Consider the following 25,269-nt stretch of genomic DNA (forward strand, 5'->3'; position numbering starts at 1 on the left):
CCAGTGTAACTCCCTCAGCATTCAGTAGAGTTACTCCTGATTTACACTGATTTAAGAGCGCAAAGAAGCCGGATATATTTCTGCTCTTTGCATCCTCTTGCCTGATCTGGGTATGTTTATCGCCCTTTTAAAGTACTTGTGAAAACGGGTAGATTTTAGGACCAAAGCTCGGTTGTCAGTTTTGTTGGCCAGTCTTGCTGCATCTTGATGGAAAGGATGATCTTGTGTTTAATGTTGCATAGTAATGTTATTCATGAAGAAGCAAGCAAAAAAAAAAAAAAGAGACCATTTAGAAGACAGTAGCTAATTCACTTCGAAAATCAAGGCCAATCTCAGTGCCACAAACATAAGAAATACACTATCAAGTCAGTTTTGATTCAGTCCAGTCACCATCCTTCTGCCTCTGGTTCCATTGCAGATTTTGCCATGCTTCTGGGTTTCTCAGTTTTGTTTACAGTGGGCCCCAAAAGCCCAGTGAAATAAAATTATTGGTTCACTGATGTTGAGGGACGCTGTGTCTGGGTGAAAATCACCCCTGTGCAGAGAGGTAGCATTAGGCTTATATACCGCTTAAGCCTTATTTCAAAGGATTGAGTGACATGCAAGTGGTCCATAGGCCCTTGTGCTGCCCCTCAACATGGCATGAATTTCGTCCTCCGTGTGCTGCTTTCAGATATTAGAACCAAGAACAGAGTGAACTGCAACAGAATTGCATTGAGTGATATGGTTCCAGTCACCCTACATCTCTGGACCCTGGTGTAACTATTGGAGTCAGTGGAATTACACCAAAGGTGATTTTGTTCCATTATTTTTAGTCACACCATGTACTTTGAACCTGAAAATACAATGGGTAACTTTTTTTCTCTTTTCACTGACTCCTTCTGCATGGTGCAAAACACCCTAACGCTATTGTTTGTAATAAAAAGACAAGATATTAAAAAATAAAATAAATCAGTTTGTTTCTAAGAGCGGAGAAGTGCTATCCTAGGAATAGTTCTGACCTTTCATATTTAATATTGCTCAGTCTTGCCCCTTTAATATTTTTTTAACTCCTATGGAGAGACAGTATCTTCATTACAGGAAGATCATAAGATCATAGATCTCTGGCCCATCAGCAGGGATCCCAGACCTGGCACCAAAATGATTTCCCCTGGTGCCCACATGAATTGTGAAGGATCCACCTCTCCCCTATGGCCAGCAATTCCACATAGTAACTCAGACCCCCCAAACTAATAAGGTTTCACCAGAAATAGAAGATCATAGGTGTCCATTATGGGTTCTGCTGCCTCTCTTACATAGTTACCTAGGGAACAAAGATAGTGTACAGTGACATCCTTAGGAAGCTGCCTAGGATGTAAGATGGTACTGTAGGCTTTATGGGTGCAAGGAGAGGCAGGTTTAAACCATACAGTAATTCTTGCAAGAGTCTTCATCCTATATAGGAAATATGCCCTACTAAAAGATCATGGGCTTGATTTTACCTTTGGTGTTGGTGCAGGTACTCTCTGTCGCTCAATTTATATACAGCACCTAGCACAATGGAGGTCTTCATCTTGGTTGGAGTCTTACTTCTGTAACACACATAATAACACAATAATGTAGAGCTCATTAACTATTGGGGGACTTTGACGTTCTCATCGAATGATGAACAGATGTCTGTGCATAGTTAATTCATCCCAGAATGGTGGTATTCAACAATCAGTCAAAGGGAATTTTCATGGTCCCTGTTTCAAAGGAAATCCATTTTTGATCAGCATGTTAAAGGCACATGTCATGTTTAACTTCGGACGGTGCCCATTGCCTTGCTTTCTTGTTATATTTAATTTTATCTAGTAATGGTCCAGATATCCTTGAATGCCTTCCAGCTGATGAAAAATCATGTCGGTGCGTGCACTCCTAGCAAATAGGCTGCAAGCATGAACTTTTGATGAAAGCAATCATGATGGCTGGTTATAGAACCTTTCGTTTACTCCAAACACTGCTTCTCGTTGGTAGTCATTTTTAAAGGCATTTGAAAGGAAGGATGGTCTTATGGTTAAAGTTCTGGACTGGGAGATCTGAGTGCTAAAGACTCCTTGTACAACCTTGGCTAGTCACTTCATCTTCCATGTCCGTCCCCCAACTGTGAAGTGGGCTTAATCCTGCCTTTTTCTCACCCTTGGTCTGTCTTGTCTACTTCGACTGGAATCTTTTTGAGGAGGGTCTGCTTCTCCCTATGGGTCTGTACCATGCCTGGAGCATTGCAGCCACTGGAAGCTCCTTTAACAACCCATAGCATTAGCAAGAATGATTGGTGCGATGTTCTCTGGCACAGCAAGTCTCCTTCACAATTTATATGAATAATGATTGGCACTTAGGGCCTTGCGAACATAAAAGATTTGAGCCTCACAACAGCCTTTTGAGGCAGGTCAGTTTTAGCATCTCCATTTTACAGATGAGGATAGAAAAGTAGATATTGATCTGAGCCAATCACCTTTTTGTGCACACTGGAGAATGTGATATGCTATATTCAAACCCTGGGATTGCCACATATGAGTCCCTTTGAAAATGTACACAGCGGGGAAAAGGTGTTAATTGTCAGTTTGCACTTTCCATTTGCCGTAATATTCAAGTCACCAAACTGGCTGATATATCACAGAAATCAGTGTTACTTGAAACGTTGGCTGCTGTTTGATTAAGAAATGACTGCAGACGGAATTGTTCCTAGCAGGAAACCAATCAATTTAGGCCAGTGGATTAATTAAGAAATCACAGTGGAAACCTCCTGTCTCCAATTCGGCTCCTGGAGATGACTTGTTCTCATTGGAGGTAATGGCACCTTTTAAAGATATTTACACTTGCTCCAGATGGCCTTTTAGAGTATCCATTATTTTGCAGCCATTTCATATCTGTTGCGGATGATATATCAGCCCCTCTGCTGCTGTCTTTCCTGGGCAGCGCAGCACACAAATTGTTTTCCCTAGTCAGTCTGGGAAGTTAGTGAAGAAGCAGAAAGAGCCACAGGGTATGTCTGGGTGTCCAGCAGCCTCAAAAAAGAATCCACTTTGTATTCATTACAGCCAAGTGCTACGTCTTCTCTACTGCAAGGAACATTACACAGCATAGATGTGCTTTTCTTTGGTGGTTTTTTTTTTTTTTTAGGCTCTTCTCTTTTACATCCTCAGAAATACCAGGAACTCATGGATGGTTCAGAATATTTCTGGGCTTAATGAAGATGGTCCCCTAATGGTAAATGTCTGTATTCTGAAACAGTGTAAGGTACCTCCCACCATTGCTCATCCCTCGGTCTAATTTAGGCATTTTGTTGAGTACTCCTCAGAGTTTTATCTAGATGCTTTCATGGCATTCCAGGCTTGGATACAGCAGAAACTGGTGGAATAATATTTTCAGGTGGTGAAAACCCTGAAAAGGGTTTTTTTTTTCTAGTGTACTGTACATTAAGGGTCTATTTGTCAATAGTTTTATACAGAATTAATAAATGATTACTAGATATTAACATACCACAGGCAGGAGTGGGGTGTGTTATACAGATGGGTATGAGCACATCAGTAGAGAAGGTGTTATAGACTGGTAGATAAAGTTGGTGTTATAGGCTACCTGTATGTTATAAGCAACTGGTTGGACTCTATAAATCTATAACAGTTGATAAAATGATTTTTGAAAATGTAATCATGAATTAACCCTTTATAAATGACTTATAAATGTAAGCTTCAAATAATATGTGATTTCCACCCAACCCCCTGTAATTTATTTATTTCTGAAAGGAGGAAGAGGGTGTGGGGGTTTTCTATTTATTTGTCATTTTCATCTTGTGTACTGCTCTGAAGCATGGACATAATTTATATGTATAACCTCTGATACCAGAAACATGGGGGTCTAATTTCTGTCTGGGAATGAAAAAATCATTTAACAATTTATGTAGTCTGTAAGTATTAGCTTATCTTATTCATTCATAACTGGTATATGTTCCATTTAAAAGACTTATTTGTCAATCTCTTATCATTTATCTGTGTATTTATTTTGTTCAGATTCTCAAAGTGGTAACCACAGATTATAAAATAGGCTTGATCTTGATATAAGGTGTGTTTTTTCTCTCTTTCTCTCTCCCTTTCCCCCCCTTTGAAAGGATTTCCCATACTTTATTTCTCCATGTCTCTAATGTTGGGAGATCTGTCTTCTTCCAGAGAAGGAGCTATCGCATATCAGGCTGCTGGTAGTAATTGTATTTATCATTGGATCCTTCCCTGAGCTAATAACAAATTGGCACTCTTAGCCACATATATCACACTGCAACACTGTTTCAAAATGTCTGTGGATGCTGGATGCCAGTTTGCTAGAGGTCATTGCTTAGGATGTCAATATCAAGCAAGCTAGCTGATATTTGGTTGCGTCCTTGAGGGTTGAATAAAATATTTCCTCTGGGAAAATAATTTGCTATGAGAATAAAATTGAAATATACTGTCTTGGCAAGGCTAAATAAGGCTGTCAAGCAGAGATTGCTCTGGGTATTGCCAAATCTTTGCTGAGTTAGGTGGTTCATCTTTTTGACAGCTCTTGGCTCAGAGTATTGGGTCAAAATTCACGACAATTTATTGTAAATGTTTATGGTCTGTTTTTGGTGAATCCAATTTGCTTTGGAAATGCCATCTCTGCTGCTGATGGGAAAAATGCCGGATTAGCCAGTTAATGGTATGCGCCAGGCATGCTATGTCACTGGTGTTTTCGAGATTTAACATCTGGATGCAAACTAACCCCCAATTAGCGAGGACTGATAGCTCTGAGTGTAATATAGAACCCTTCCATTAGCGATTTTTTTCAAGATTTTTAGCTAAAGCAAATGCTAAGAAGGATGTGATCCTAATGAGATATGGTAAAAAGGCCCTCTGGGGCATTACACCTTTTGCGTCATGTTGTTAGCAGGAATGATTCCATTGCTTATTCTGATGCATCATTGCACACAAGACTATAGGCAGTGAATTCCACTGAAGATCGTGCTCCAGACTGTTTTATCTGGAAATGAGAAAGCCTTTATCCCACTGTCGTTTATGCTTTTTGTGCGGTATGCACACCTGCTGCAGTCTGCCTTCCCTGCCAACACAGGTACCTGAACTGCATAGTTTTCTCTGAATTCACAATTGAAGTGGCAGGCTCCATGCTGGGGGAGAAAAGCAAGAAATGAGCTTTTCCAGCATAGACAGTAATTGGACATTTCTTGTCTTGTAATGCTCAGGTCCTTTCTATTAATTACAATAATTGTATAATAGTAGCCAGAGGGGATTGATGTGCGGAGGTCAGGGCATGTCGTTACTGTAGGGCCTGTGGTGAGACCTGATTAAGAGAGCGAATTTTATGGTGGTCTTGACTTAAGTGTATGGTCAGACACAAGGCTGAAATTCCATTGCCTTCGGACATTGAAAATGTTCACTATTGCTACTACTACTCAAAACCCACTGTCTGGAGTTTCCTTTGGAGCTGTACAAAGCATGGGACAGGATTTTCAAGAGCACGCAGCATTCGCCTAACTGCTCTCATTGAAAGCAATGAGAGTCATGCCATTGACTTCAGCTGGCGTGGAAGTAGGCTGGTGTTGTGCACATTTGAAATTTCCACCCATCGTGCTTTCAGTTTGCATTGCTTTCTGCAAGCCTTTTTTACTTGGCGAGGTTTTCACCCCTGAGTTTCTTTGAACCAAAGCTTGCAGTACACTTGTACACATAGAGGATTTTTATTAGCTTATAACAAAGGATCAAGAACCTGAGATTTGCTGCTGACGATACAGCATGTCTTTTTCACCCTATAAAATCTAGACACACCCAACTCCTGGGTAAGGATTCTGGGTATGTAGTCCAACAAGCGTTTCTTGTACTATACTTAAAAAGACCACTAGAAGGTTGTCAAAACACTGTGTACACATATTTCAGTTTTACAAAAGTTAACCAAAAACTTCATCTGAAACCAAGTTTTGCCTGACCTGACTAACTCGAAACCAAAAGCTTTGCAGGTCTGGACAAACCTGGCTTGAGTTTCAGATTTCTTAACCTAATCTAAAACTCCATGAGTGTTGCCCGGTTTAAATTGTTACAGAAATGTGCACAGCTCCAGTGTCACAGTTCTCGCTAAATGACCGTGATTGTGCTCAGTACAGTAGCACCTGTAGACGTTTTTCAGGCTACATTTGCAAGACTATAGCAGGGTTCAAAAATAACTAGATAACTTCATGGAGGATAGGCCAATCAATGGCTATTAGCCAGGATGGGCAGGGATGGTGTCCCTGGCCTCTGTTTGCCAGAAGCTGGGAATGAGCGACCGGGAAAGGATCACTTGATGATGACCTGTTCTGTTCATTCCTTCTGGGGCACCTGGCATTGGCTGCTACCACTGGAAGACATGATACTGGCTAGGTGGACCTAGTGTGGCCATTCTTATGCTGGTTTTGTTGGGTGCTAAGTCATAACAGTGGGAAGACAAATACATCATTCTAGGAGAGAGAGTGATGGCTGGAATCTCTGGGGGTCCCTGTGCTCTATCACTGGAAGGGAGGGCGGAGGTTTTGGCAAGGAGAGAGATGAACCAGAGAGGAGTTAGCCCTAGAGGGATGAGTCACTGAGTTGGACCAAGGCTGTGGAGACCACTCCAGCCATTTGGCGTCCAGCTTCAAGCTGACATTGGGAGCGGTCTGTCTCCAGATTTGAAGATGCACAGAATATGCATCCGAGTGATACCACAGACGTACAGTGCAGACAGCTCTTTAGGTTCTATAGTACCTGACCGGAACTCTTTTCTAGCACGACCAGTTAATACACTGAAGCCTGATTATTGATAAGCCCATTATCCTAACTAGTGTGAATGTAGATGCTATTGTTATACATGTATAAGTGCCTAAACTATTCCTCTCTGCAGTGAATTAGCATCTCAGACCAGCAGCTTGTTGTTCTAATTTTGCAGATAGCATTAGCAATGCATTTGCTATACAATTATTAGAAAAAAATCTGTTGTGGTTTAAAACGATTATTGATGATTAGTATTATTATAATGGATCTTTGCAAACACGGATATTTTTGCCTGCTAATTCTGGTTTCTCCTCTTTTCTTGCAGCTGAACCTGCAGATCTCTTGAAGGTATTAGATTTTCATAATTTACCTGATGGTATCACTAAAACAACAGGTTTTTGCACAAGCAGAAGATCTTCAAAAGGTGCAGATGTTGCTTTTCGAGTAACAAAAGATGCTCAGCTCAGTGCACCAACAAAGCAGTTATATCCTGGTAAGTGTAACCTTTTGATTTGGGACTGCCTACGAAACTATCTGATCTTTTCCCCCACGTTCTGGAATTGCACTTGAAACACTGCATGTTTTTTTCATTTTGTGTGTGTTTGGAAGGGAAATAGTCTACTATTTTGGGGAGATACAGACTGTCTAATCATCTAATAATGTTAAAATAACTACACTCATTTTTTCCTCACTTCATCTGAACGGGGTGGTACATTATCCAGCGAACATGCAAACATGGGCTAATTACATCTGTTCCCATCTCCGTTAACAAGCTGGTGTTTCTCATTATCTCAGGGTGGTATCCAGTTGTGAATAGAGACTTGGAAGGTGCAAACATTAAATCAGAACACCCCCCCCCCGTGAGTCCCAGTTCTTGTTGGAAGAAATGTTTAAATTTTAATCAGAATCTTCTTATAGAAAGAAAACAGCATTACCCCCCATAAATCCAGTGAGTAGCAGGGTGCTTATTAAAAACCAGCTACACTTCTGACACATTTTAAATTTTGCATTAGGTGATGAAGCATTCATTACATTTCAAAAACAAAAATTTCTGTAATCTGAGAGCATGTGGTCTTTGCTTTAAAGAAAAATGGGCTAATGAATTAGGACCGAAACTGTCTAGCTAAAGTACTTATATGGCCCAATTTCCTGTAGTATCTGAGTGCCTCACAGCCGTGAGTGTATTTATCCCCACAACACCCACACGAGTGAGGGAAGTGCTAGTATCCACATTCTACACATGGGAAATGGAGGCACAGAGAGAGCAAGTGCCTACAACTTCTTAAGTTCATATAGGAAGTCTGTGATGAATCAGGGAATTGAACTCATGTCTCCTGTGTCCGGGACGTGCATGGTACGCACAGTGGTTGGAGCAGGAGTCATGCCTGATGGTCTGAGCAAGAGCTGGTAGCCAGGAGTTGGAGCCCAGGGTCAGAAGTGGAGTCACAGGCCAGTTGGCGGAACCAAGGGTGAGTGCCAAAGTCAGTGGTCAGGAATTGGAGCTCAGGGTCAGAACTGGGTTACGTGGAGTGACAAGGCAGGAGCAGGACTGGAACAAAGCTGGGAACAAGCAGGCACAGGAGTTATCACAGCCATGGGCAGATGCTTTGAGCATCTGCTGAACTGGTGCTGGGCTTGAGAGTTGGTCTGCTGCCTCCTCCAACAAGTCAGGTGGGGTAGCCAATCGGGCAGCCTACTGCAGGCCAGCTGTGCTCCTCAGGTTGCCCAGAGACTGGCTCTGCTGCAGGTCCTGATTCCTGACATCCTGAGCCCTAGGCTAGCAGCTTAACTGCTGGATCAGTCATCTTCTGTATAGTGAAGCCTTTTCTCTGGTTTTACTGAGTCCTTACTCCGACCAAATTCTCATTCATGTCAGAGGTTGAATCTGGAATTGCCAGGGATCAGTTTAGCCCGCTGTGTTTATCTTGGCTTGTATAAAGGGTGTCATGTGGATTTCAGCAGCAGATGGGATAAATAGCAGCATGAACATTAACACAATCATCCACTGAGAAATACATCTTCCTTGCATAAGGCCTAACAACGAGTAGGAGGGAAAGTGTGTCTGTGTGGGAGCATGCACATATGCAGTGGAATCCTTAATCCAAGGAGACCGATACATACATCCTTCAAAAAGTTTGTAAAAGATTTGATACAAAATCCACTAGCTAAATCAATGGCAACATGGGATGCCACTACCAGTCCTTTTAAATGAAGATGCTATTTCTATCACACCCAATATTTCACTGGTCTAAATGCAAGCCAGTCCTATTGGTGTGACCGTCACTCATGTCCTGTAGAGCTGGATTTGCTTGATAGCAAACTCTAAAATGATATTGGGAGTTCTGTTATTATTCTCATATGACAGAATGCAGGGCTCACTGGTGAATAAGGGATTAACTGGAGTTTAACTTCCACCTTGTCTTGCACAAGAACTGGGGAGCAAAGAGTGGCTGGGTACCGGAAAGAGGGCAGAGGATGCCTTTTAGGGGTTGGAGTCTACACCCAGGGTCAGCAATGGGGAGCTGTTCTGTTTACCTAAGGTCTGATCCAAAGCCCATTGTACTCAGTGGATCAGATCCTTATTGCTTCTATTAAGCTCTTGTTAAAAGAGAAACGCTATCCATTGAGGAAAAGACCTTGCTGCCTGCATCTGAGTTATTCCCCTTCGAACCTCACTGTAATCATTCCATCCGCTCATGCCTCTGTACTCCAGTCTTCATAACAATATTGTGGTGAGTGGCTGAATGTGGGGATATTGGCCTTGCCCTCTTTAATTGCTGTGGAACATATCCAGAAGTCCTTCACTCAATTGCTACTTAGCTGTTACTCATGAAAAGTGCCACTGAAGTCAGTGGAATGTTTTCCTGAATAAGGAATGAGTAAAAGCTAAAGAAGGGCTCTATGGATATTTTGGGGCTTATCAGAATTTGATTTTTTTAAAAATAATTTTGGTGGATGTTTATTTTAAAGCATTTTTTCCAATTTGTGTTGATTTAAATTTTCAGAGTTGTAGGGCCAATGTGGACAGGGGGCGGGGAGGTCAGACCATAAATTATTTAATGAGAGTAGACATTGAAATTAAAAAAGTTAAAGCTGTATAACCATTAAAACACAATGTCAAAATATACAAAGTTAATATCCTTAAAACAAACCCTCATAAGTTCTCAAGCAGTATTTTTGTTACTTTGCCTGTCTGTAAATTTCGATTATTGATGGAAATACTTTTTCATCGGTTTGCGTGTGTATGGTGGAATGGATGTTTATCGACATTTACTGATAAAATCTAATTCTTCCAAGCCTAAATATTTTCAAGCCAAGAAATGCAATGTCATCGCCAGTCTGGAATAATGTAAAATTTTTACCCTAGCTGTGGACATTGTATACAAGAGCCACATTCAAAGGACACTTTTCTAGTGTGCATAATAGCCTGCTCTAACCCCTGCACAGTGGGTTTTGGCTTTCATAGGTTTCCATGCTATGCAATTCAAGTGGCACTTTCAGAGACTCTGGGCTTAAGCAGGTGGACGGGATCTTCTGGGCAGTGAATGCACATGGCCAATGCAGCAAAGGGATTGAATAATGCAGTTTCTGGCCTGTTAATACAATTTTCTCTTGTCCTAAGGAGAGATTTTGATATCCTGGTGGAGTCCTTTATATTTCCCCACCACAGTATAATTCTTTTCACCTACCCTCCTCTCATTCTTGTTTTTCATCCACCATCCTTCTTAGCTGATAAGACCTGGAGGGTATTTCCTTGGCATCCACCAATGCAGCTCTTCAGTCACTTGAAGGGCTGGCTCCCACTCAAGGACATACTAACGTCCCCATCTCTCTCTCCAAAGGCTTCCTTTTGTCTGTGGCTGGGAAAGAGAGTTTAAGAACTGGGTCTCCTGGATACTGTTCCAGAGCACCATGACTCCATGCCAGCATCTTCCCTCTGATCTAGGTGTTGTCTCAATACAGCCCCATAACTAGCTATGACTTTAGGTGCCCCCAGCAAATGAGTGAGAGGAAATATAAAGATAATGAAGTAATTGTAGAGCAATTTACCATGGGAAATGAGGTTTTTGTGATTTCATGTTACTAAATGGGTGGGTGTGGGTAAAAACCTTTAAAACATAGCTTTCCCCTTCCGCTATAAAGGGCTCTAGGCAAACAGATAATATTTTGTGCTAATTAGAAGTTTGTGTTTTTTTAAGCCGGTAATTTTATGGGCTTTCCATTCTGCGTCTGTAGTTACAGCCAACAAAGCAGATTTATTTTTTAAAGTGCATTTGTGCTTTTAAACCCACGAGAGCGAGGAGATCTGCTGAGGTGATCTTTCCCCAGCTCCCTAAATAAATTCTTCAACTTCCTTTGCAAAACCATTTTTCTTCCAACCTCATGCGAGTGCAAGAAAGACAGAGGGAGACATAGTCTTTCAACAGCAGCAACAAAAATGCAGTAATTTGCATTCCTGTTGCAAACTTAACATTCTCTGCATTATTTGTGCACGTATATTTAAGGGTGAAACACCCTAGATGATAGCCAGGACATTTCCTCTAGGAGGAAAATGAATCACACCAGAAAAATCCGGGTCCCCTCAGACGCACTAATAGCAAAGGATTAAATTGGGCCTTTAAAGAACCATTCTGCTCTGAAAGGTGATGAGAGAAATGGTATCTTCTGATGCAGCAGGTACTTGGGGGTATCCAGAGTTGGATCTGCTGATTTTGGTGACACAGAATAAGTTGGGCCTGCTTTTTAATCTGTTAAGCCACACAAAGCCAGCATGGCTAAGAGAAAATGAGCAAGTGGGGGGAGGGATAGCTCAGTGGGGGGGGGGGGAATAGCTCAGTGGTTTGAGCATTGGCCTGCTAAACCCAAGGTTCTGAGTTCAATCCTTGAGGGGGCCAGTTAGGGATCTGGGGCAGAAAATTGGGGATTGGTCCTATTTTGAGCAGGGGTTTGGACTAGATGACCTCCTGAGGTCCCTTCCAATCCTGGTATTCTATGATTCCAGGTTAATCAGCAGAGTTCTTTACTAGGCTCCAGTTAGTTACACCTCTGCAAACTCCTTGGGGAACTTCCCAGGTATCACCGAGGCTATATTTAGAAGACTATGAGATTGAACAGTTGTCACTTAAAGGTCTACTTTGGCCTTAATTACTGACCATGACTTCTGAGAAGGAAAGAACCCAGTCCAACTCCACAGGCTCGAGTCTGGTGGTTGTAAAAAGATATTTTTCTTCGTTATCGGACTGCATTTGACACAGATATCATGAGGGAGACGGAGGGGAAGAAAGGAAGGAATCTCCAGTGTTTAGTGTTTAGAGCCACTCTGTTTCTTTTCAGTGCTCATGCACCAGTGTTAAGGGACAGCCATATGGGATCAGGGGACATGGATGTTAGGTGGAGGCAAAGTACCCTAACAGGCATTCACAGACCTATTATGCCTTGTTCCAAACGCCAGCCTGCCGTGGTGGAATGTGAATCTGTTCTGGTCCCGGAAAGTGAAATGCCAGAGCATGCCGAAGAGGCTGTCGCCAAACTACTTGCTGGCAGCTAATTGTTCCAGCCCGGAGATGGCTGAGTGCAGAGGAATAATCTGTGACTCACTTGTGCCCATCCCCCGCTCCTTCCCGCTTCAATGGCCTTTGAAAAGAGCTGTTGAAGATCAGGGATATTTCAATGGACATTGCCCCATCTGTACAACGGTTCATTCTCATGCTGTTGCTTGGACAGCACAGAGGCTACCACATGCTGTGTGCATCCCCATCATGTTCTGTCCTGTGCCAAATCCGGCACGTTATGAGGGAAGGTGCCTATGAGGGATAGGTGTCTGCTGATGCTGTCCAGCCATTGGGTTTTAGGTCTTTTGGGGCTGAGGGACGTTCATTTTTCCATTCTGCTTTCATTGGGTCAATGATTCTCACAGGGCAGTTGGTGGACAGTTGGATCAGGTGACCGTATCACCTAAGGACGGTTGGACAATACTTTGAGAGAGTGGGACCTGTTTACTTAGAAAACGGTTACCTTTGTTTGCCTTGGGTGGTCTGAAATCTGTAAAATGGGGACATTAATACTTAGTTTTGGCATGCTGCCAAAAGCAATTTATAATGGTCTGAGCTAGAGTGGCACTCAGCCTTGAGGGGATATTGATACAATGGGCAAAATTCATTACTGGTGTAATTCCCTTTATTGGAGAGATGGGTGCTCAACACCTTTCAGCATGAGCATTGCTGAAAATGTAGAATGATGTATAAAGGCCTGTCCCAGAGCCTATTAAAGTCAAGGCGTGTCTTTCCATTTATTGCAATAGAATTTGGATCACGTTCTACGCGTTATTTTGTTATTAGTTTTATTGCATTCTGAATGTAACCCCCTCCACATATCATTGGGTAGCCTGGATCATTTCTAACCAAGACAGTAAATGCATTGTTACTTTGCCAGGGTAACAGAGCAATAACGGATTCATGTCAACCATAATTTATCAGTGATGGTTATTTGAGCTGAGAAACCCACATTGCCATGGAGACATTTTAATAATAATCATAATAATACAAAGTAAATTAAAAGCAGCTTTTTAATGAGTTGGCAAGTCATTGAGGTTGAAAAGTTCTGTACGGAGGGTTCATAATGAAATTCTCCATTTTTATGGATCATTTTGGATGTGACATATTTTACATAAAAGACCCCAAATTGTTCTCCATAATTGTAAGCAGGAACATGTCTGCATTTGATTTGAAACAGCAGTGATAGGAGTATACAGGCGGAAGGAAAGGGACAGCATAAGTCATCCTAGGGAAGGGACAGTTATCACATACCTTCATTTTTGGGACCATGTCTTAGCTAACGTAAGTGTGGGAACTGGGATCAAGCACTGGGCTTGGTTCTCCACTCTGTAACAGTGGGGTTAGGCTGGCATAAAACCAGCGTAACAGTGCAGGGAAACAACTTCCTAACTACATCTAGGTACTTTTAGGGAAAACTATCTCCTGGTCCATATCCACAGCTGGTGTAATTTTGGTGCAACACCCTTGATTTCAATGCCGCTGCACCCCTTTACATCAGGTGAGGATCTCGCCCCATAATCTTTGTTGAGTTACTTTTCAAGATTCTGATCAGTGGTATCCACTTGCAGCGGTATTACCAAAAGGATTGATGTTCCTAAGCTGAGCCAGATCCTCAGCTGGAATAAACTGCCCTTGTTCCAGTGAAGACACCAGCTGGGTGGACTTGGTGACACTCCTGTGCTGAACAGGACCATTTAAGTGCAGGGGGCAGACCTCTGCCTGGGGGCTGAATTTCATTTCACACCTTGCAGGACAGTAATTGTTTTCCTTTGTTACAGGCTGTTCTTTGTGGATTTGGTGGCTTTCTACTTTCTCTTTTGTACTCTGATTATGGCTGAGCACCTAGAGTGGGGGTTAGGTGCTAAAGGAAATGAAAATGAATGAATGAAAGGAGTTTGATGCAAAGGAACTGGCAGATGCAAATTCCCCAGGACATGGAGAAAATTATCTGAGTGTCTCTTTCTCTTATGACAGGTTTCAGAGTAACAGCCGTGTTAGTCTGTATCAGCAAAAAGAATGAGGAGTACTTGTGGCACCTTAGAGACTAACACATTTATGCTCAAATAAATTTGTTAGTCTCCAAGGTGCCACAAGTACTCCTCGTTCTTTTCTCTTATGACTTCCTTGCCTCTGTGTTCAACAAGCCCTGCTGTGGTCTGATACACTCCCCACACTTTGAATAAGGCCCACTGTAGCCTAACTAGGTCAAATCCCTCATTCAGCCCTGGGGCTTCCTTTAAGAAAAGCATACAGTGGGGAAGGAAACTTGTGTGAAGCTGCTGGACACTTGGGTTAACATTTTTTGTGGTTTAGATGGCTGTGAATTTACAGCTTAAAAAATTAGCCACAGGGCTATTACTTCCTCAGGCACTGCCAGGCACCACACAGAGATGTTCACATCGCACACACGACACATCACAGCAACACCCTGTTCCATTCTGGCACTCCTTCACTTAAGATTTCCTCAGTGGTAGGAGCAAGAGGACAATTATGTCCTTCTTTGAAGGCTTTAGCCCGAGGGACAGATACCCTTGCAAGTGTTGTTATATTGTTAGAATACAACATGTTAAGATGACAAAAGTACACACATTTCAGCAGTCCCTATCTCGATAATAATCGGAAAAAGTGACCCAACCCCTCCTTCAGTTAGCAACGCCCCCTACATATTGGAGGAATTAATTTTCGGAGGTGGACGTGGGTTTTGCAATTTGGATTCATCTCTAGAATCTGCAGTGCTGCTGATGGAGGGAGAGGCAGGAAACCAAACCAACCGAGATTTCAGATGCCATAAGGCGTATGCATCTCTGGCAGTTAGAAAACTCCCATGTGCTGCCTTGCAGCCTTGGGTTAAATTGATCTGCAGTCTCTGAGGATGGAACACACCCCTGTCCAAATGACTGGATCAAGTCTATGTACTACTCCAGTCCCACTGAAGCCCTGTTTCCAGGGCTTAATTACAACATGGGCTTTGCAAGAATAAAGATGGGATCCCACAATATCATTGTGCTCACTTTCCTGCCTGTAATCACACTTTAATCCCCATGTGCAGGAGGACATGGGCCACGGTATCCCTGTGGACAATTGGCATGAGAAGCCGTCTTTGCCACTCGCTTTTCAAAGCTCAGTCAAACCAAAGTCTCCATTTTATTGTTGGATTTATTTTTGCTTTTAAATTTTTGCTGCCCATGCTAACATGGTGAGCCAAAGCCACAGAATGCTCTGTTCTTGCCTAAATAGACAAAAACTGATTTAAAAAGCCCCAGCAAAACAACAAAGCACCTAATACGTTGCATGTGTCTACTTAACAGGGGACATTTTATAAAAATAATCCCTGAGTTTCGAGCGTCTCTAGACAACCTCTGGATCCTATGGCACAGCATATCTTGTCTCCCAAGAAGTTCCAGGGCCTACCATGGAACTAAGTGGCATAAAAGCTAAAGATTTACACCCATCACTCGCAGCAGCAACACCTTAGTCTCCCACTGGAGGTCTCCCATCCAACAACATCGAGGCCCTCCTCTGCTTAGCGTGGGAGTTTGAATGTGGTGTGGCTGTAGTTTGAACGGTAGAGGCCAAAAAGGGCTCATTGATCGTTAATGAATGATCCCTAGTAAGGTTGACTGCTGAACTGGAAGACTGACTGAGCCCTTAGAATAGATAACTCTTTTCCATGGTTTCAGAGTAACAGCCGTGTTAGTCTGTATTCGTAAAAAGAAAAAGAAAAGGAGGACTTGTGGCACCTTAGAGACTAACCAGTTTATTTGAGCATGAGCTTTCGTGAGCTACAGCTCACTTCATCGGCTATGCATCCGATGAAGTGAGCTGTAGCTCACGAAAGCTCATGCTCAAATAAACTGGTTAGTCTCTAAGGTGCCACAAGTACTCCTTTTCTTTTTTCTTTTCCATGGGAGCTGCTTTTCACCAAATTTTCTGCTGTCTTCTCCCTGGGCTTAATCTAAGGGGACCAGATGTCCCGATTTTATAGGGACAGTCCTGGTATTTGGGGCTTTGTCTTATATAGGCGCCTATTACTCCCGTCCAGATTTTTCACATTTGCTGTCTGGTCACCCTAGCTTAATCACATAAGGGCTCCTAATCACAATGAGCTGTGTGACTGGGTGGAGCAGTTGAGCCTTCAGAGCGGGCCCCCCCTGCAAGAATCTTTGAAGCTCCATGCTGTCTGAAGCCATTGTCCTCCTTCATTATCGAGTTAGAATCCTGGTGGTATCCGTACACAACACTTTGCCATTTATTTAAGTGTCTTATTAGTGGTAATGGAGGCTGCAGGTCACATTCCTGTAGGATGCGTTGTCCTCATCCACAGGTAGCACTGACATACCTCTCTGCCATGGGCAGCAGTCTGGGGGTTGCTACTATGGACAAATCTGGAAGGAGGAGCAATCGCTGGTTTCTCCTCTGTTCACCAGGTTGCAGGGTGTATGGATTGTGGGCACACCATCACATCCAAAAGAACAGCTAACCCCTTTGCCTTTCCCCTTCAGCTTCGGCCTTTCCAGAGGACTTCTCCATTCTGTCCACTGTAAAAGCCAAGAAAGGAGGTCAGTCCTTCTTGATCTCCATTTACAATGAGCAAGGGATCCAGCAGATCGGCATGGAGATGGGTAGATCTCCTGTATTCCTGTACGAAGACCATACCGGGAAGCCAGGCCCAGAAGACTATCCTCTCTTTCGAGGCATTAACCTCTCAGATGGCAAGTAAGTGCAGCGTCGTGTATTGAGAATGTGGGGTGCACGATAAAAGCAATCATCAGTCTATATGAGTACCTATATGAACACCTAAGTGTGTATAAGATGTGTGTGCTATAAATATATATATATATATATATAATATATATATATATTTTACCAGTGCTCTGTCTCTGCTAACTGAGCTCTTCCATTCTGCCATATAAATAACAGGTATGCAAAAAACCCTTGAACATTAGTGAAATATTAGGCACTTCAAGTCAGTGGGGACTTGTGGCTACAGGGATGACATTCCCCCTGTGCAAAGGGCTTAAACAAACCTGTGTGACACTTAAGGTCCATGTAAATCACCCAGTGTTGGGCTTAAGGAGGATAGAAGAGGGGGACGAGGGGAAAATTGGGGCTCCACCAGGGCCACTTCTCCCCCCAATGCGCTCCACAACTGTGCAAGGGAGATTCCCACTCTGATGGATTAGGAGCCAAGTGGTCCTACCTGTTGCCCCAGCCGTGTGAATTCCTGTCTTTTGGGGATTTAAGTGATGCATGGGCCTTTTACTGGCCCTCTGCCCATCAGTGAATTTCACCCTGATTGGGGACAATGATTGGCCCGTAGTTTTATATCAACATCCTTTCATGATCAAACTAGTTGTTATAAACTGTTGGCTCATTTAATGAAAGCAGAAGGCTCTGTTTAACTAGGTCGCGGGCTGTGTTATTTCACAGGTGGCACAGAATAGCCATCAGTGTACAGAAGAAAAACGTCACTTTGATTCTGGACTGTAAAAAGAAGGTAACTAAGTTCTTGGACCGAAGCGACCACCCCATCATTGACGTCAACGGCATCATTGTGTTTGGAACCAGGATACTGGATGAGGAAGTCTTTGAGGTAAGACACGGATATAAGCAGTGGCCTAGGGGTTTGAGGAAGATGCTGTACAAAGCCTTTGAGCTGCTGTTCTGGTTGATGAATGGTTTATAAAGCTCATTGCTGGGACTAATCATGGGGATTGTTGGATGGTTTTTGTTTTTTTTTGGAAGCCTTATTGTTAAATAATGTCCTACTCTCGACTTATTGGATGTAATGTCTATTTTAAGAGTGATCAGAATTGTGGGCCAGATCCTCAGCTGAGTAAATTAGCTGATTCCAACAGAGTGACACTGATAAATCTGGCCCTTAGAGGGGTGTTTTTTTTTTTTTTTTTAAATTAAGCTGCCTCTGAATCTGGCTTTCACATTCATATGATCCTGTGGAAGGTAAAATCGGGATTTAACTGGCACTGGGGGATCTTTCTCAAGCATTGCATGCATTTGAAACTCAGCAGCTAGGCTGAATGCAATATTTAAGCAGAGTTCAGTAATGTAAAGCCTATAAACTGGCTGTCTGGGCCAGTTGATCGAGTGGCTTCTCTTAAAATCAGAATCCTCTTAAGGCTATAAGGCCTGTCTAGGGAGAGGTGCTACCTCTTCCATGTGCATGGCATTGATCCCTGATCTGGTGCCCTAAGATGCAACAAAGCTGTCTCATCGTCATACTGAATGGGTACCTCCCTTCCCACCCACAGCTGTTGCATAGGAAAAAGCTAAGTAAAGCTGGGTGAATAATTCATGAAGAATTTCAACAAAGTGTAACCTCTTTTTCCAGTCACAAATTGTCCACAAGCAGAGAGCGGCTTTCTCTTAGTACTATTAGAAGTTTGAAACGATTGGCCCAGTAGTTTCTGTAAATAGTTCTTTGTCTGTGGAATATACCTCTGAGCATTTGCTATTCCGGGTTGTGACAGAGACAGCCAGGTACAGGAGTTTAGTCAGATATGGGGGAGATGGAGATCTGTGATTCTTTCTATAGTTCAGCAGCTGGATTGAGATGTGAACGTCACAATAAACCTCAGTCAAGCTGCCGTTTCAGAGATCCTGTCTACTCTTTTGCCTGTATGTGTCCAGGAACATTGGATTCTCATTTGCACAAGAAACTAAATATATAAAATATAAATATAAATCAAGAGTAACACTACTGAAGTCATTGGAGCAAAGCTGTTGTAGGTGGATGCAGAATTAGGTCCATTAAGTTTTGCAGCTCATCCTTCATTAGTTTATTGCATTTGTCTGGAGCTGGAGTTGAGTGCACCTCATGGAGCAAATTGAGCATTGCATGCAAGGTTCCTGCAACAATATGAATAATTATGGTTCAGTGAAGTCAGTTCTAGTCAACACTGTGCTATCTGTGACTTGGAAAGAAAGTCCTACGGCTGTTTAATGTTACTTCCATTTGGAAGGTCGTCTGCTGTAAACAGTTCAAAAATGCATTGACCCAACATCACCAGAACTCAGCTAGAAGAGGGTTATGACTGTATCTCTAACTGCATTAAATTAATAGACATTTGCTGGGAAGATTAACAATTAAAGAGGAAAGTAAAAGCTGGCTCTAATGGGCACTGAAGTTGTTTTTCCAAAGTGTTGGATGTGCTTCCAAAGAAGGTCAGTAACCAGACTGAATGCTGCATTTCAGCAGATTTGTTATATAAAGCAGAGAACTTTACTGGAAACCTGGCCCTGTGCACATAGTAGATCCTCTTAAAGAAATCAGAGTCTTAGCCAAGCTCGGTAAGAAGCTCGCATTTTTATTGATCTCTTTTAGCCATTTGAAAAGGCACATCCGCGCCATTGTTATAAAACCAAACCAAACCACTCCTAACAAACCAACAGAAAACCCACCTATGAAGTAGCCTGGTAAAAAGGGCTCCTGGGTGGAATTGCATATTCTGTTTCTCTGCATTCTGCATTTCTCATTAAACTGTAATGGGATCCTCCATGGTAGTCAATTTATGGGCTTTCTGCTGTTGATATGAAACTATGCACACGAGAAGATGAATAGGACTGAAGTCCTGAGGTTTTCTTTACTGTCCCAAAAGCTTGACATATCTCCAAACAGGCTGGCTTTAATTGTCAGCTGGAAACAAGACTTCACAGCCACCCTACTAAACAACAAGAGCATTCATTTTTGTAGCTGGCAAAGCTTTGCCAATTCCACTGTCAGCCTTTCACAGGCGGTCAGGCATTAGTGCCATCACTTGTAATGAAGTGGCCTTGATTAGAGCAGATTCTTGGGACAAACAGACCCAGTGCTCCTCTTAGCCAACAGCTAAGGAGGCTGTTTCCATGGTGCCGGCACTGATTGCAATATACATATGCTAGATGATTGCAGACACAGAGAAGCCCAGAATAATTATTATAGCAGAAGAGGACAATTTATCAGAATACAAAAGCCTCTCCTTCAAAATATGCTTTTAGTTTATTTTTCCTTTTTTGCCTTGTCTGCCTCGCAAGCAAGATATTTCAACATGCACACACAAAAACATCAAGATGCCAATAGCTATAAATTGAATGTAATTAAAAGGTTTCATGAAGGCAGCAGACTGTAACCTAATTTCCTTCATTTCTCAGTAACCTAATTTCCTTCAGTTTCCCCTTCCCACCCCCGCAATCTGCAGCTGTAAGCAGAAAGTATGTATGAAGACAACCTTGGTTTGGGGCAATGGGAAAGAGACGTGAATCATTAAAAAAGCACATATTTCTAGAAAGTTTCTAATTTCTGGGCCCTGCATCCAGTTACAATGAGACTGAAGCTTCTGTAGCTCCTGTAGGTAACAGTTTTACAAACCTCAAGGAACTAATAGTACGTTTTAGGTGTTTTCTAGTGCCGTGGAGTTTTGTGGCTGTTACAAGTTTGTAGTTTGTGCTGGGAACTTAGAATGACCCAGTTAACTGGGAATGGCAGTGTTTGGAGGGCTTAGGGCCTACGCTGTCTTTTTTTCAACATGGTTCAGTGGGAGCTGAAAGTTAAGGGAGTTCATATCATGTGCTTGTCTGAATCTTCATCAGGACAAACCAAACTTGAATAGATTTTTGTTTTGGAAGCTGAAATTACTTAACTCGGAGGTGGACAGGGGTCACAAGCAAAGTGGAGCATGAGTGGTGTCTTATGAAAAGGGTGGCTTCCCATCGCATACTATGTCACAGGAATTGATTTAGGGGAGTTTTCAAAATATTTCTCTAGCACAGCATTCTTCCAGGGGGAAAATGACTTCCTCTCATTAAAATTCAGTTAGTTCCGAGGCTGTGTGTATCTCTCTGTAAAGCCCTCTGAATGCTGGGTAGGCTTGACAAAGGGCCAAGCCCACAGCCAGGTTACACAAGTTAAGTTTTGTGCTGCGATGTTGTTCAAAACAGATGTTTACAAATGCTCAGAAATGTCAGGACAGGCTGTCACGCTGGGGTTGGAAAGTGGCGGCTGGCCTCAGGCTGTGAATGAGAGGACGATGTTACGAGACAGCAGAGAACCTTGCATGAGAGAGAGAGAAAAGAAGTATCATATGCAGAAAGATAAGTGCTTCTATTTTCCCTCCGGGACTATAGTAACCAATGTTCCTATCGAGTCAGTAATACTGAAAGACAGAAGCCACGTTGCCTGTACCTCCCCTGGTGTTTTGTTTGCTCGGGAGAATTTTTTTATGTACGTTAGAAACGCAATGCTCCTTTTTTATTAGATGCAAATCCCTCTATGAGCCACAGGTTAAGAGCAGAGCTTATTGGAAATTACCCTTTCACCCCAGCCCATAGACATTTTTGACTTCTTTTTTTTTGTGAAAAATCAATTTTTGGGGGCTGAAAACCAAACATTTTGATTCAGAAATGCTGCTGTGCATCCTCACAGTAGTTCAGATTCCTGTCAATGGAATGGGCTTCCTGGCCAGACCACACTGCCCATGATGCACCCCGATCTCCCTTCTTGGTGAGCCGCCATCATGAATGATGGGAGTCCCATGGCTTCAGGGAATCGTGTCAGCTCTGGTCTTTGTTTGTTATGTGCACAGATTGTGGGGAAAAGGAGAAACCCTGATGTTTGAGGACTCTGGTCTGGCCAAATGGTCAATGTTTGGCGCTGATGCTGCTTTCTCAAATGCTACATTTGTGCACGTATCGTGGATAACTGGGTGCATGCCGGGCCGACGCGAGAAGCCCTCAGTCAGTTTTAATTTTTTTGCACCTGCAAGGCCGCCATGGACTTCAATGTGAGTTTTGCCTTGAAAACTTGGCCATTGTGGCACTGTGTGCACCATTGTACTTTTTGGAATGTTATGCAACAAAGTTCTCAGTGCCGTTGCTTGTGTAGCCCAGAAAGTGTATGCTGTTGCCAAGGAATTGTCACCTTCTGCAGCAGTCTCTCCTGGGCTCTTCCTTTCCCATGAGGCTGCAGGGATTTGGCTGGAATGTTGCCTCACTTGACCAGCCAAGGATTGGCAAGGCTCTGACCTCACCCAGGTGAGCGGTGGGTTGCATGCTCCAGGATCATCCTGATGGGCGTTACTCAGAGGGATTCTTTTGTTGGACTTGCCAATTACCATGATTTTTTGGAAAATCAGCTAGGATGGCTCCTGTTGGACCATGTCGCTTTTAGTTGTGGAGAACAAGAAACCCTAGGAGGAAAACAAAGTTTATCGCCCATTATTCTGTAAGGTTTATGGCACTAGGTTTCCTTCCCAGAGGTGGCTGTATTACAGAAGTGGATGAAGTGATCCAAGCCCATACACTTCAAGATCTTTCTGAATGAAACATGCCACAGGATGGCACTGGAAGCCAAGTACGATGGCCATCAATGGAGTGGATCAGATTAGTCAGAATGAGCATGCAGTGCCTTATGAAAAACTCCTACAAAATTTAAAAGAAAATGATCGTCTTTGTTTAGGTGTTTTTGAACCAGTCTTTAGAATTTAATAAAGAATTATATCCCAGCAATAGCGTGCTATTAAGAAAATCGCTACAGGAAGTATATCATTTGCTATTCAATTTGGTGGGCTAGATTCTAACCACACTGCATGATTAGTAATACAACTACACTGATTGACGTGACTATGCTAGGAGTAACTTCTTGTGAGTACGGGTGGTAAAATCTAGCCTTGTAAAACAATTTCTGTAAGACCCTACTAAAGAAGTTCTATTCCATAGAATCTTATAGGGGTCATACCTATTACATTTTGTAGGGCTTTTCCACAAAGAGTATGGTGGTGTTATAACCACTAGACATGCATTTCTTGTTTTGGCATTGTCTTGTTAGAGTAGATCATAATGTTCGGTTCTCAAGACTTTAGTGCTAAATGAAGTTAGTGGGTAACATTAATACACAGAAAAGCGCTACGTGTGTATATGTTGTTGTTAAGCTTAATGTCTTTTACAGTTGGCTTCTCCAGAAACAGAATAAGCTGATTCTGGCCAGTTGAATATTTTAACTGTATCTCATTGGTCTAGTCGGCTCTGTCACACCAACCGTTCCCTTCTCAGTCTGCCAAACAAGGTGCACAATAAAGCAGATGATTTTGTGTATCTACGTACCTTGTCCTGCCAAGGCAGGGAAATTGTGAATGGCTGATGCGTGGGGACCAGCAGAAATGTTTTGTCATTAGCTAATACCAGATCTTTGTCCTGAGACAAGAGGTGTTGTGCTGCTGTTTTTTTGGATGATACTAAAAGGATGGTGCTTTTTATTCCTTTTCCTGTTCTTACTTTTTCTAAGAGCACTAGTGATCTCAAGACATCAGAAATAATGAGAAGGCCTTTTGCGCCAGGTTAAGCCAGAAAGTCTGGGCAAGATGCCAGATGGGCTTTTAAGGTGTTCAATGTTTCAGGGAGCAGCAAGACGAAACAAAATAGAAACGTCAGTGTTCTTAGCTGAAACCTTGGTGCCTTTCAGGTGCTGGGCTGCTATCTCATTGAAATGCCAGTTTATCTTTAATCTTGTGCTTTGGTAACACTTAAAAAAAAAAAGACTGCTGAAGTTGATAATCCCTGCTTTAATCTCACTGTATTCATGGTTCCTGGAGAGCCCCTTCACTCATGCTGGATTTTTAGCATTTCAAACTTGAGAGATGTGTCATATTTGAAGACGCTTACTTGGATTATTTTTGCTCCCCAATCTGCCAGGTTGGTGGCTGGTTACTAAATTAATGTGACGGTTTGGTTTTGTTTCCGGCGCTAGTGCAATGAGATACTTCAGAAATGAGTGCAAACTGAGCTAAGGAATCCTGGCCGTGAAAGCTATCTAATAGGAAACAAGGTTAGAGGATGAGACAGGTTCAGGACTCCATGGTATAATTCCCAGTTCTAATACTGGCTCTTCAGCAAGTATGGAACTTCACTGTGCCGCTGTCTTCCCAAATGGAAGATAATAATACTATCCTCACAGCGCTGAAGGGATGGTTAGATCATTAATATTTGTAACCTGAGAATCTCTGGATACTTTACAGAGGGAAATACGATTTATAAAAGGGGCTCCAGCTACAGGGTTTGTGTCCTCGTCAGATCTGGATCCCAGCTTCCCTAAAGTTTGGGTCTCTTCTGTGTTACCGTTGCAACCATCCGTCATATGAATATGAACAGAAATTGTGATTACAGAGGCAGAACAGTAGGAAAATGTCCTTCTTTTAAAGTCCAATAACAAAGGCCCAAATCCTGTGAAGCCTTACACACAGGAGTGGCCCCGTTGATTTCCAAGAGTATGTTTGCACTTGCGCTGGAGGTGTGAATTCCTGCACAAGGAGACCAAGCGAGCACAGTAGAAATAGCAGCGCAGCCGTGACAGCACAGGCGTCGGGAAGGGCGAGCTGCCCCGCGTCCGATCCCGTCCGAGATGCTAGGCCTGCACTTGGGTGGAGAGCTCCTCCCACGGCTACAGCCACACTTCTATTTTTAGTGGGCTAGCTCTGCCAGGGCTAGTCGTGGGTATGTCATCTTGAGCGGAAATTTACACCTGCTGATTGAAGTCTAGACATACCCAAAGAGGACCCCCCAAGCATAACACTGAGCATGTGCCCACATTTTTGCAGGATTTGGGGCTAATTCTGGGGGTGGAGGAAAGTTGGTTGAACTCTTGCTTATTCACTTTTTGTGAGCCTCTGTAGAGGGGTTTTATTTTTTAATCAAAAATGTACTAACCTAAATTTCTCTGTTAAGATGGACCGCAGAGACATACTCCAGTGTATTTTTCACTATTTCAGTAGACTGCTGCAAGAAGCTAATTTACAGCTCTGGCTACTTGCTTTATTGGTCCTGCCAACTCTGATTTCACCTCTTCTGCTGCAAAGCCTTTAAGGGAATGCGAGGGGAGTCAACATTTTAAGCCACAAGTATATAACATGGCACGGAATGACGGAAAATAAAACATTCTGAGCCAGCCTCTTTTGGGG

At 42.8% G+C, this 25,269-nt stretch overlaps 1 protein-coding gene across 2 annotated transcripts in view; it reads left to right on the top strand.

The window, feature by feature from the left end:
- Positions 1 to 25,269, top strand: part of COL5A1 (collagen type V alpha 1 chain) — a 247,193-nt gene that overhangs the window by 49,462 nt on the left and 172,462 nt on the right. For both annotated transcript variants that reach the window (XM_074973666.1, XM_074973665.1), the window contains exons 2-4: positions 7,096 to 7,263; positions 16,828 to 17,041; positions 17,756 to 17,918. In XM_074973666.1, the coding sequence (XP_074829767.1) occupies positions 7,096 to 7,263; positions 16,828 to 17,041; positions 17,756 to 17,918 (545 nt within the window). The remainder of the gene's footprint in view (positions 1 to 7,095; positions 7,264 to 16,827; positions 17,042 to 17,755; positions 17,919 to 25,269) is intronic.

This window comes from Natator depressus, chromosome 16 (assembly GCF_965152275.1).
Source record: "Natator depressus isolate rNatDep1 chromosome 16, rNatDep2.hap1, whole genome shotgun sequence".
In the NCBI taxonomy this organism is placed as follows: Eukaryota; Metazoa; Chordata; order Testudines; family Cheloniidae; genus Natator; species Natator depressus.